This window comes from Megalobrama amblycephala, linkage group LG14 (genome assembly GCF_018812025.1).
Source record: "Megalobrama amblycephala isolate DHTTF-2021 linkage group LG14, ASM1881202v1, whole genome shotgun sequence".
Taxonomy (NCBI): Eukaryota; Metazoa; Chordata; class Actinopteri; order Cypriniformes; family Xenocyprididae; genus Megalobrama; species Megalobrama amblycephala.
Genome location: NC_063057.1, coordinates 7123596 through 7135750, shown reverse-complemented (window position 1 = coordinate 7135750; position 12155 = coordinate 7123596). Strand labels below are relative to the sequence as shown.

The window sequence follows — 12155 nt, the reverse complement described above, 5'->3', positions numbered from 1 at the left end:
TATTCTCCAGCCATAGTCATAGTAAATCTCATGAACAAAACTTTTAGTCAATGCCACGACGATCCTTTCCTTCCGCATGCGTGCACATCTGTCTCGACCATTAACGCAGCAAACCATATTATTTTAAAATTGTATAAAATAATCCCGAAAAAAGCACAAACACGGCAGAGATGCCAAATTCAGCGGCTGGAATTAGCTGAGGTGACGGCTCACAGACAGCAGCGCGATCCACCTGTCACTCAAGTGACCACGCTCTTAATTATGCAGAACTTTAAGACTTAATATAATTTAAACGGATGAGTTATAAAAAAAAATCACCCCCCTCAGAGTTGTCATGAAGGGCAACATTAGCAGTATAGACCAAAACCACAATTTGTACCAACCTGTAAACATGTTTTTTTTCTGCTGTAAACTTGGCCATTTTAACATGGGATTCAATGAGATTCTGCTCTCTTTTGGAGCCTGTCCCTAGCGGCCAGTCGATGAATTGCAGTTTAAGTCACTTCCGTATTGGCCTCAAGAGAAACTGGGGGAGGTTGCCACTTGCCTGAAACCTTAAAATGAGCAAACCTAATGTAGTCTGATTCAAACATTTTTTACTCAAATCAAACCAGTTAATGTACATTAGCCACATTTTTATGTTAACAAATTTTCAGTGTAGCCTACATTTTTTTTGAGGAGTAAAATAAATTCTAATGAACTGATTTTAAGTGAAAAAACATGTTTTCACAGAATCAACTTGACTTTACACCAACAAACAGCATTTTTATGGGTTTGATCAAGAGCGTTGAGGACAGTCGAGACATTTTCACTCGGATTCCACATAAAAATAGCACATTTAATTGTAAGGTAAAAACCTGGACAGCTGTGCTGAATTAATGTTCTATGTTTATCATGTGACAACACTGTAGCATACTACTCTGAAACATTAGGCTTGTTCGACATGCATTGGCGCCAAAGAGGATAGTCGAGTCGCTTTCACCCCAAAATGGCGGGCGAACGCTGAGTAAAGCTGTAATTTCATGTCAGTCCTGTAGAGGTCAGTAGTGGCGCTCGCGCACCTTTTCTCTCATTACACACTCACAAGCAGAAGAAGAGATTTTGTCAACAGTGTAGGGAGTCATTCTCGTATATGTAATTGAGCAAGATTAGTTCCTAATACAAAGATGGTGCTGTCCTCCTCACAGCAGCTCGTCATGGCGTTCACTGCGGTGCTGCTGGTGTTCGTGCTGTTTCCGCGCATGTTCAGCGGCGGCGGCGGCAGCAGAGACGGGCAGGCGTTCGAGCCGCGGAGCAGCAAGAGAGGTTCGGGCACGAGCACAGCTGTGTTTGTTTACTGATATTTGTTTTCCTTTTATATTATATGACATATTATTTTGTGCTTGGACTTATTGTGGCCTTTTGACGGTCTTTGCTGTTCTCGTCTCTCGGGTCTGTGAAGTTTGTATTAACACCCTTAATTTACTCCTAAAATGTTTCTTGTCTTTGTATCTATATTTATACAGCTGATGTTTAATATCACTTTCATGTTCAGAATTATTTTAGTAAAAGTGCAGAGGAAGCTGTTATTTGTTTTTATTTGTATTTGCATTCATACAAAAACTTAAATCTAAATTTGAAATATGTTTACGAACATTCTGTACTTTAAAAACATAAAATACATTTGAGTACCTTTTTTATTTTATTTTTTAGATATATTTTGTCCCACTAATCAAACTCCAATATATTTTTAAGTTTAAAATTTAAGTAAAATTGAACTAAACTTATATTTAAATATGTTACATTTTTGGATTTAAGTTTTAACTTTCTGTACCTTAAATACACAAAATAAATTTGAGTAAATTTTATTTTATTTTTAAATAGGCTATTTATATTTGGTCTCATGCACCCAGTAAACAAATTACGATGTTTAATATAATTTTTATATTCAAAATTTTAGAGCAAGCTGTCAATTGCTTTTATCCATATTTGCTTTTATATTTAACATATTCATATGTGAATTCAGCATGTTTATGTACATCATGTGCCTTAAAACCATAAAACACATTTGAGTAACTTTTAGTTTTTTTTTTTTTTTTAAGTAAGATTGCAGAGCAAGCTGCCATTTGCTTTTATGCATATTTGCTTTTATAGATGCTAAACTTAAATCTAAATATATTGCATGCATTCTATACCTTAAAAACATTAACATACATTTAAGAAACAATTTTGATATTATTTATATTTGAAGACTTCAGATGCAAAAGCCTCTAAGTGCCATCTGAAATTTTCTTCTAAAATGACCATTTTTATCAAGCTTGTATGTTTATGTTCAGTTATTTCACTTTAATGGCAATAAAAAGGACCTACTATTTGCCATTAAAGTGAAATTGCTGAACCTAAACATACAAGCTTGATAAAAATGCTCATTTTAGAAGAAAATTTCAGATGGCACTTAAAGGCTTTTGCATCTGAAGTCTTCATTTTGCCTCATGCACCAAGCAATCAAACCCCAATGTTTAATATCGCTTTCATGTTCAAAATAATTTCTAGATGGTCTCCCTAGAGAATCTGATGTATATTTTGAGGATTGTGAGTCTGTGTGTTGTCCTGCAGGTCCTGGTCCCGGTGTCGGTCCTGGTAGCGTGAAAAGTCACCCACAGTTCCACATGAACGCAGCACCTCAGCTGTCCCAGGGTGTGGAGAACATGCATCAGATGAAGAAACTCATGGAGCAGGAGCTGAAGAGCGACAAATTCAAATCCAGCAGCAACAATAAGGGCTACGTCTTCACTCTCATGCCCATCTATGCCATCGGAGTCGGGCTCTTTGCCGCTTATAAGTTTCTAAAGGTGGTGACTTTTTCGTTGTTATGCACAATACAGTAATGCTTAGGATTAGTTCACTTCAGAATTCTAATTTCCTGATAATTTACTCACCACCATATCTCATCTAAGATGTTTATGTCTTTCTTTAGTTGAAAAGAAATTAAGGTTTCTGAAGAAAACATTCCAGGATTTTTCTCCATGTAGTGGACTTCAATGGGGTTCAACGGGTTGAAGGTTCAAATGTTCAGTGCAGTGCAGCTTCAAAGGGCTCTACACGATCCTGGACGAGGAATAAGGGTTTTATCTAGTGAAACGATCTGTGACTTTCTAAAAAAAAAAAAAAAAAAAAAAAGTATATACTTTTTAGCCACAAATGCTCGTCTTGCACTGCTCTGCGATGCGCATTACGTAATCACGTTGGAAAGGTCACGCATGATGTAGGCTGAAGTACAGCTGTAGGGTGAAAAATCAAATTTTTTCCTCCAACTTCAATCATCCAACATCAATGTTTTACCCTTTTTTTTTGTGACCTTTCCAACATGATTACGTAATGCGTGGCACATCGCAGAGCAGTGCAAGACGAACATTTGTGGTTAAAAAGCATATACATTTTTATTTATTTTAGAAAATGACAGATCGTTTCACTAGATAAGACCCTTATTCCTCGTCTTGGATTGTGTAGAACAATTTGAAGCTGTACTGAAACTGACATTTGGACCTTCAACCCGTTGGTCCCCATTGAAGTCCACTATATGGAGAAAAATCCTGGAATGTTTTTCTCAAAAACCTTAATTTCTTTTCGACTGAAGAAAGAAAGAAAGACATAAACATCTTGGATGACATGGGGGTGAGTAAATTATCAGGAAATTTTCATTCTGAAGTGAACTAATCCATTAACCAAATGTGCTTGATTGTAAGGAAAATTATGGCACAAGGCATAAAAAAATGACCGTCCTAAAAATAGACTTCATTATACGGACCGAAACAACATCCATTCTTCTTTATTTATGTTTGCAGATAAAGTCTGCAAGTGATTCTGAAGCTCAGAAAGCCAAAACGGCTCGAGGAGTGAAGAAATCCGAGGAGACAGGTGTGTGTGCATGAGCGAGAGTGCTGAAATGTGCTTTTCTAAAATCTCACCATTTGTTTAATATATTCAGAAAGTGACATGTTTGTCATTGTGTTCGCCCAGAGAATCAGCTGAATGAGCTGGAGCAGAGGTTGGCTCAGACCGAGAAGATGCTCAACTCCATACTGACCCAGCTGGACCCGCTTACAAACTGGTGAGAGTTATTTATTGTAAAAATAGATTTTAAAGTACATGAAAATACAGATTAAGGTTAACGCTAGAGCTGCACGATTAATCATTAAAAGTCTGCAATCTCGATTCAAACACCCATGCAATCTTGATTCGGCTATATGTCTAATAAAGCTTTGACAAGTATGATCAATATGCTTCAAAAACAATCTTTTCAACCAATTCTCCTCAAGTATGTTACAATCATTCAGATTAACACAGAAGTACTGGGATGAAAGTTTATATTTCAGATATAAACACTAGCTATTTTTCCATCCAAAGCTGCGAATTTAGCTTGTGCACAAATTTGGAATATTGCATCAAACATTTGCGAATAAAGCAGTTTCCATCCAGTGAGTCGAAGAGAACAAAATCATCACTTCCTGATAAACTGGTGCTATAAATATCACTAAGAAAAATGGAAGTTGCTACATAGAAGCTAGTGTATATAATAATTTTTATATGAATCATTTGCGCCTCACAGATGAAACAACATAATAAACGCTGTCATGTATCTTGCATTCAGATGCCTTTGTGAACGCAATCGCGTTCACAAAGGCGCTTCTGGGAGGTAATTATGCCGAACCACTTTAATGACTTTGCTCAGGCATTTTAAAGTGACGTATCGCATAAAAAAATGTATCCAAATCAGGTTTTTTTCCCATAAGTTTTTTTTATGCACATTTTTAGAATTTTTTTATGCGATATCCCAAAATGTGCAAAAAAATAGGTGGATGGAAACATAATTATGTCTATGGTATCAATTACGTCGTTACACCAGTAGGTGGCGACAAGTGACTGTTATTGACATTGAATCATTTGTTTAAAAATGCTGATACATCCAGTAACAAACAAGTGAAGTCTTTATGAGTGAGTCATTCATTCAAAATATTTTTAAATATTTTAAATTTAAAATATGTTTAAATAGATTAACATTTTGTCAGAACCTCAGAGTAAATTACGTTATTTTGTTTAGTTGTCTATTCAGAATCATGATCTCTATTTTAAACCAAAAAAAAAATCATGATTCTCAATTTTTTTCCAGAATCGTGCATGTTAAATCCTCTCCGTTTTAAAAAAAATGTGGTATATTGAGTCATGGAACAATGTACTTCTTTAAACCACATTCATGGACAGATTTGTTTTTGGTTATGCAAACACAAACAGCGCAGGGTTTGCAGCATTCAAATGGAAACGTTCTTGCACGCTCATAGCGACCGTCTCGTTGTACGGTTTCCTCCGTGTGGGCTTGTTTTTCCACCTGCTGTTTATTCTTTCTGTTTTGCTGCAGCGTGAAGTCTGTTGCCATGGAGCAGAAGAACGAGATAATGTCGCAGCTGCAGTGCATTCGGCAGCTAATGAAGAAGAGAGGCATGGAGTGTCCAAACATCAGGATAGAAGGTAAACACATCTGCTCCCATACACACCCACGCAATTAACACGCGTACACAAACGCTTCACAGTACAGCGCCAGCATGTTATATCTCTCACTACTGGTCATGAACTATTTATGTAACCCTGTCAGTGTCATGTACAGTTAACTGTATGAATTAAAGGCTTTTGAAAACATCCATTACCAAATGAGCTGATGAATTGATGAATGAATGTTTGGGTTATGGGGAAATAAGTACATTTCATACTCAATCTCATTATCGTAATGCATCTAGACATTTCACTTTTGAGGTTTTTTTTAGTATTGATGATTCTCAGCACTTTAGTACAGTATTGATTTGTTACAAATCAATATGCTTTAAGACAAACTATGTGCAAATTCATAAGTCTATACCACTGCTGAGTATTTTCTCTTTAAAACTGCAGTGATCTAAAGACAGTCTCAAAAATGTAGTTTGAAATGGCTGGTGTTTCTGACATCACAAATTACTAACCAATCACGTCAACGTGTGGGCGGGCTTTAGCATATCATTAACTATGACCGCTCTGAAGCAGAGGAATCTCAAGAGAAGCCGGTATATTTTTCTGTTGATATGAAAAATTGGGTAGTCAAGCAAAAGGCTAATCATATTAATTATCATTATGTGTCCGACGTTGTAAAGAGCGATACCATCATGCAGCGTTTACCTCAGTAAGTTGACCGAGTGGATCTCTGAGCTCATGCGAGTGAGTGGAGGCGGGGCAAATTAGCATATTCATAGATCCGCGTATACTAAATCAAAGACTATAGCATAACACGAGTCACTCGTATTGTTTTGAATGGGAGAAAGTGTAACGCGCAAAATATGGCGGAATAAGTCCCGCCTTCTAATTAAGAGCCAATCGGCGACTGATAAAGCCATCGCGTCACTTCAGCGACCGGTTTCTATAGAAACAGTCAGACGCGCGCCTCCGAAGAGACGCGCATTTAGCTTGATCCAGCCTGAAAAATGTTTTTTTTTTTGTCATGATTCGAGCGTTTAGAAACTAAATTTACGAGCCAGTTGTTGTTAGATTTCATTAGTGATTTCAAATATGAAATTTAATCGTAAGGTTGGCGAACAGTTTTGGAGAATTTGATGTTTCCCCATTCAAAGAGATTGCATGATGCCCAGGATGCCCGAGAGGCGTTTCAAAGATGGCCGCCGAGTGAAATGACTTGTCTTAAAGGGACTTTGACTAAATGAAGCAAGGGTGTCGAGTTACATTCAAGCTATTTTAAGGCATGAAGAATTTTTTTTCGCATGAAAAAACGTTTAAATATGTCATTTTGGTGATCAAAGAGTTTTAAGGTGTAAAAGTAACCTTTAAATTATTTTTTAAATTAAATTAGCTGCTCAAATTCTTACAAAATGTATTTATCTGTTATTAGTGCAGTCAAATCGATTAATTGCATCTAAAACAAAAGTTTGTTTTCAAATAATATGTGTGTATATATATTAATACATTTATGTGAATATACACACACACATTATGTAAACACAGACTTTTATGTTAGATGCGATTAATCAATTTGACAGCACTATTATTGATCCATTTCTATTATTTACCCATTTTTTTATCTATATTTATTCTTTTCATTAGTATATCTGTTTTTGCATTCCAGTACTGAGAATGGCATTTTATTGACCTGTATTTATAGATTAAATCAAATTGTTCTGGCAATTTACTCCAAAATTTTTATCTTAATTAAACGTGTGTGTAAATCTTATCTATAAAATCTAATTTATGGGTTTACAATAATGTCAGTGAGTAAATACTAGTACATAGTGCAAATGCAAATTCTAGTTTATGCATATCTAAAGCAGACGACCACAATCAGTACAGCAGGTCTTTGAAAATAATATATACCGTAAACAAATCAGTGGGATAAACAAAGTAGCACTGAATCGGCCAACATCACGTAGATCATGCTGCCATACATGTCAGTCTAGATGAGCAGGGAAGATCATGATGCATTAATAAATCATGCTGAATATGTGATTGTGCATGTTGGAATCAAAAAGTATTTTGCTTCATGTAATGCCATGGCATCCAGACATGTGATTTAAGTGTCGTTTTGATGCACGCGGTATAGCATTAGAACGCTTCTGATTTGTTTTGGTGTTATGTGATGCAAATCACTTGGTTATTTCTTTTAGAGCCGACATGTGAACGCAATCTAGACAGACTCATCGAGACTTTGGCTGCAGCAGAAAAGCTTCCAGAAACTCGTCTGGAATCGCAAACACCCGATGAAACGCAGCCACACGATCACCGAGCGCTCAGACCTGATTCTGAGGAAGAGCTGGAGGAAGATGAAGATGAGGAGAACAAACACACAGCGGGAGAGGAAGATGTGGGAAGTGAGAGTGACTCTAGTATACCCTCCCTCGAGGATTCGGGCGACATCGGTGTAGATGATGTTACCGTCGCTCAGAAACTTCCAGAAGATCTGACAGGAGGATTACGAAGACGCAACAGGCTCGAGTAACTGGGACGATAATCAGACAGAAATCTATTTATATATTTATTTATTTAATTCCTTATGATGAAGCGAACGCTACTCATTGGTTCCAAGTCTACATATTTGACTGCATTTATAATTAAAATGAAAACAAAAAATACACCATGTTTACTTTCTTAATACACTATCATTCAAAAGCCAAGGCTGCATTTATTTGTTACAGTAAAAACGATAATGTTGTGAAATATTATTACAATTTAAAATGGCCGTTTTCTATTTGAATATATTGTAAAACGTAATTTATTCCTGTGATCAAAGCTGAATTTTCAGCATCATTACTCCAGTCTTCAGTGTCACATGATCCTTCCTAAAGCATTCTAATATGATGATTTGCTGCTCAAGAAACATTTCTGATTATTATCAATGTTGAAAACAGTTCATATTTTTGTGGAATAAACTTCTTCAGGATTATTTTGATGAATAGAAAGTTCTAAAGAACAGCATTTATTTGAAATAGAAATCTTTTGTAACAAAATTAAAGTCTTTACTGTCGCTTTTGATCAATTTAATGTGTCCTTGCTGAATAAAAGTATTTTTAAAATGAACTTGTATTAAAAACAAAATTACCCCAATCATATGACCAGTAGTATATCACGGTTTTCAACATTGATAATAATAACTGTTCAACTGTAATAGCAGCAAATCAGCATATTAGAATGATTTCTGAAGGGTCATGTGACACTGAAGACTGGAGTAACGATGCTGAAAATTCAGCTTTGATCACAGGAATTTAAAAATATATTCAAAAAGAAAAACATTATTTTAAGTTGTATTAATATTTCACATTATAACAAACTTTTGAACATTAGTGTACATGTTTTTGGTCTGTGCTCGATTCATCAGTGATGTTATTCCACATAAGAAAATGTTTTTTCTTCATAATCTGTAATAACTTGGGGGAAAAAATGTCAGCCAATAGCCAAATAACTGTTTAGTCAGCATTTCTTAAATCATGACGATAGTTAGCAGTAATTGAAAGCAGGCTACTGTAATGAAGCTGTGTGAATATGAATGTTTCTCCTGTAGTTTGAATCAATCATAATCATGTATATGTTAGTATGCACCTGCAGTCACGTCAGCAGTGTATCCAAGGCAGCTAGTGACGTTATGCGGTTCATGTTTCATTTGCATGTTTGCCGTGGCCTGTGGAAGAGGTTTTACACATCTGCATGTTTCTGGTATGACAATCATGTGTTATGAAGCTTTTCGGACGTGAGGACCTCAAACGGGACGTTTTTAATGTTTTGTGTTTGATAACACAGCAATGTTACAGCTTTGAGCTTTCATTTTTAAAATGTTTTTTTGAGCTTGAATCAAATACCAAACACTAAATGTGATCAAAATCTAGATTACATTGTTGCTGTCTGTGCCAGTTTTCAGATTTAATGTTTTTTTTTATAATATGCCTCATATGTTATTTAGAAGTTACAGATATTTTAGTTACAGATGACCTCTTTTAATAAAATGTTTTCATAATTTTGTTTTTGAGAAGAATGAAAATATGAAAGTTCCAAAGTAGTGCTGAAATAAAAAAAATGCAACTGGTCCTATTAGAAAAATATTTTTATAATTTCGTTGCATGGCCTTTGAATGATGTGATTTAGCGTCTGGAGATCATTGAATGTGAATGGCATGTAATAATAAGACAATGTACTTCCTGTGCTGATTGTTTTTGCTGTGTATGTGTTATGCTGTATTGCCTACAGATGAGTATGTTTGTTGTAAACAACTGTTGAAAGCCTTAAATAAACTCCTGGTGGTGGTTATTATCACACATTTCTGTGTTTATTAGTCTGATCAGTTTGTGTGCTTTCAATTTTATGCAGTAACAGTTTTAAGTCTTCTTCCATATGCACTCCATGTTTTAGACACACCTGTTCATCTGCTCGTTAATGCCAGTTTCTAACCAGCCAATCAGGTCGATGCATGAAAGCAAGACGTTCACTTGTTATTTAACCTAAAGAAATGTGGCTCTGCACTTAAAATGAAGGTGTGCTTTGACTTTGAACTGCTGATCTTCTGGGATCTTCACACAGCACGGTCTCTAGAGTTTATAGCAGATGGTGTGAGAAAACAGCGAGGTGTAACATGGATGGTCTACAGCAGCTGAGATCTTCTCATTACTGTCAGGTAAGAACAGCAAACTCAACAAAACTGATGCCACCTGATCTGATGTAACTCAATTTCTGTTTTGCCACGTAGATGGCAGGGTCAGAATTTGCCATAAATTACATCAATCCATCAGTGGTTGGCTGGAAATGTTACTAAATGTTGTTTCTAACCTTGTGCATCCATTTATGGCCAAAGTCTACCTATTATTCAGCCATTCACTGATCCTCTGATGCATTTTGCACACCAAAAATTATCTGGTTTCTATGCAGTGTCTTGCAGTCGTGGTGCACAAGTATACAGTGAACACTACAGAGGAAAACTCATTTAAGAATAGATTTCTTCATCAAATGCTTGGAAATTAGATGAAATTAACTTGCTTTGATTCCAATTAGTTTTATATACAATAGACTGCAAACCAGTCTACTATTGTGGATTGAACTGGGATTAGCCGCTTTATATATCCGTGGGTTTCAAGCAACCCCAAAAAACATGATATTTAACCCCTGGAATGTGAATTTTACCTGGAGAACCTTGCCAAAAATATACGGAAGAGGATTAGGGCCAAGCAATAATAAAAAAAAAAACATCTCGAGATTAAACTTGTTAAATTTCGAGAAAAAACTCGTTAACTTTGGAGAAAAAAGTCGAGATAAAATGTTGAGAATAAAGTCATTAAATTACGAGAAAAAAGTCATTAGATTATGAGAACAAATTCGTTAAATTATGAGAAAAAAGTAAAATTTCGAGAAAAAAAGTCGAGATAAAATGTTGAGAATAAAGTCATTAAATTACGAGAAAAAAGTCGTTAGATTATGAGAACAAATTCGTTAAATTATGAGAAAAAAGTAAAATTTAGAGAAAAAAAGTCGAGATAAAATATTGAGAATAAACTCGTTAAATTACGAGAAAAACTCGTTAACTTTGGAGAAAAAAGTCGAGATAAAATGTTGAGAATAAAGTCATTAAATTACGAGAAAAAAGTCATTAGATTATGAGAACAAATTCGTTAAATTATGAGAAAAAAGTAAAATTTCGAGAAAAAAAGTCGAGATAAAATGTTGAGAATAAAGTCATTAAATTACGAGAAAAAAGTCGTTAGATTATGAGAACAAATTCGTTAAATTATGAGAAAAAAGTAAAATTTAGAGAAAAAAAGTCGAGATAAAATATTGAGAATAAAGTCATTAAATTACGAGAAAAAAGTCGTTAGATTATGAGAACAAATTCGTTAAATTATGAGAAAAAAGTAAAATTTAGAGAAAAAAAGTCGAGATAAAATATTGAGAATAAACTCGTTAAATTACGAGAAAAACTCGTTAACTTTGGAGAAAAAAGTCGAGATAAAATGTTGAGAATAAACTCGTTAAATTACGAGAAAAAACTCGTTAACTTTCGAGAAAAAAGTCGAGATAAAATGTTGAGAATAAAGTAATTAAATTACGAGAAAAAGTCGTTAGATTATGAGAACAAATTCGTTAAATTATGAGAAAAAAAGTAATATTTCGAGAAAAAAAGTCGAGATAAAATATTGAGGATAAAGTCATTAAATTATGAGAAAAAAGTCGTTAAATTATGAGAACAAATTCGTAATTTAACGAATTTGTTCTTGTAATTTAACGAGTTTATTCTCAACATTTTATTTCGACTTTTTTCTTGAAATTTAACGAGTTTTTTTCTCGTAATTTAACAAGTTTATTCTCAACATTTTATTTCGACTTTTTCCTCGAAATCTAAGAACTTTAATCTCGATATAGTTTTATTTTTTTGTTATTGCTTGGCCCTAATCCTCTTCCGTACAATAACGTGGATTTTACCCCACAGAAAGAAATTTTTAGCGGGGAACCCCTTCAAAACGCGATTGGACTAGTTTGGGGCTAGTTTTGAGTACCTGGCAACCCTGTCCTGTCTATAAGTGGGCGGTGCTTGTCCAAAATGAGTTGCAAAGTAGACCAAATTTGAGTATGACTGATAAAAAGTGATAGACAACTAGGTAGGCTACTAA

At 34.9% G+C, this 12155-nt stretch overlaps 1 protein-coding gene across 1 annotated transcript; it reads left to right on the top strand.

Moving 5' to 3' along the window:
• Positions 1 to 1063: 1063 nt before the first annotated feature.
• Positions 1064 to 8242, top strand: ccdc107 (coiled-coil domain containing 107). Its single transcript, XM_048154795.1, has 6 exons — positions 1064 to 1305; positions 2596 to 2831; positions 3825 to 3897; positions 4000 to 4090; positions 5396 to 5505; positions 7677 to 8242. Exons 1-6 carry the CDS (start codon positions 1167 to 1169, stop codon positions 8006 to 8008), a joined length of 981 nt encoding a protein of 326 aa, XP_048010752.1. The 5' UTR covers positions 1064 to 1166; the 3' UTR covers positions 8009 to 8242.
• The last annotated feature ends 3913 nt before the right edge of the window (positions 8243 to 12155 follow it).

What these genes read in the sequence shown, in the direction of transcription:
- ccdc107 (XM_048154795.1), top strand. Translation starts at nt 1,167, where the DNA reads ATGGTGCTGTCCTCCTCACAGCAGCTCGTCATGGCGTTCACTGCGGTG. An exon ending in CCGCTTATAAGTTTCTAAAG is followed by an intron (nt 2,832 to 3,824) that starts GTGGTGACTTTT and finishes TTATGTTTGCAG; the next exon opens with ATAAAGTCTGCAAGTGATTC. An exon ending in CTGGACCCGCTTACAAACTG is followed by an intron (nt 4,091 to 5,395) that starts GTGAGAGTTATT and finishes GTTTTGCTGCAG; the next exon opens with CGTGAAGTCTGTTGCCATGG.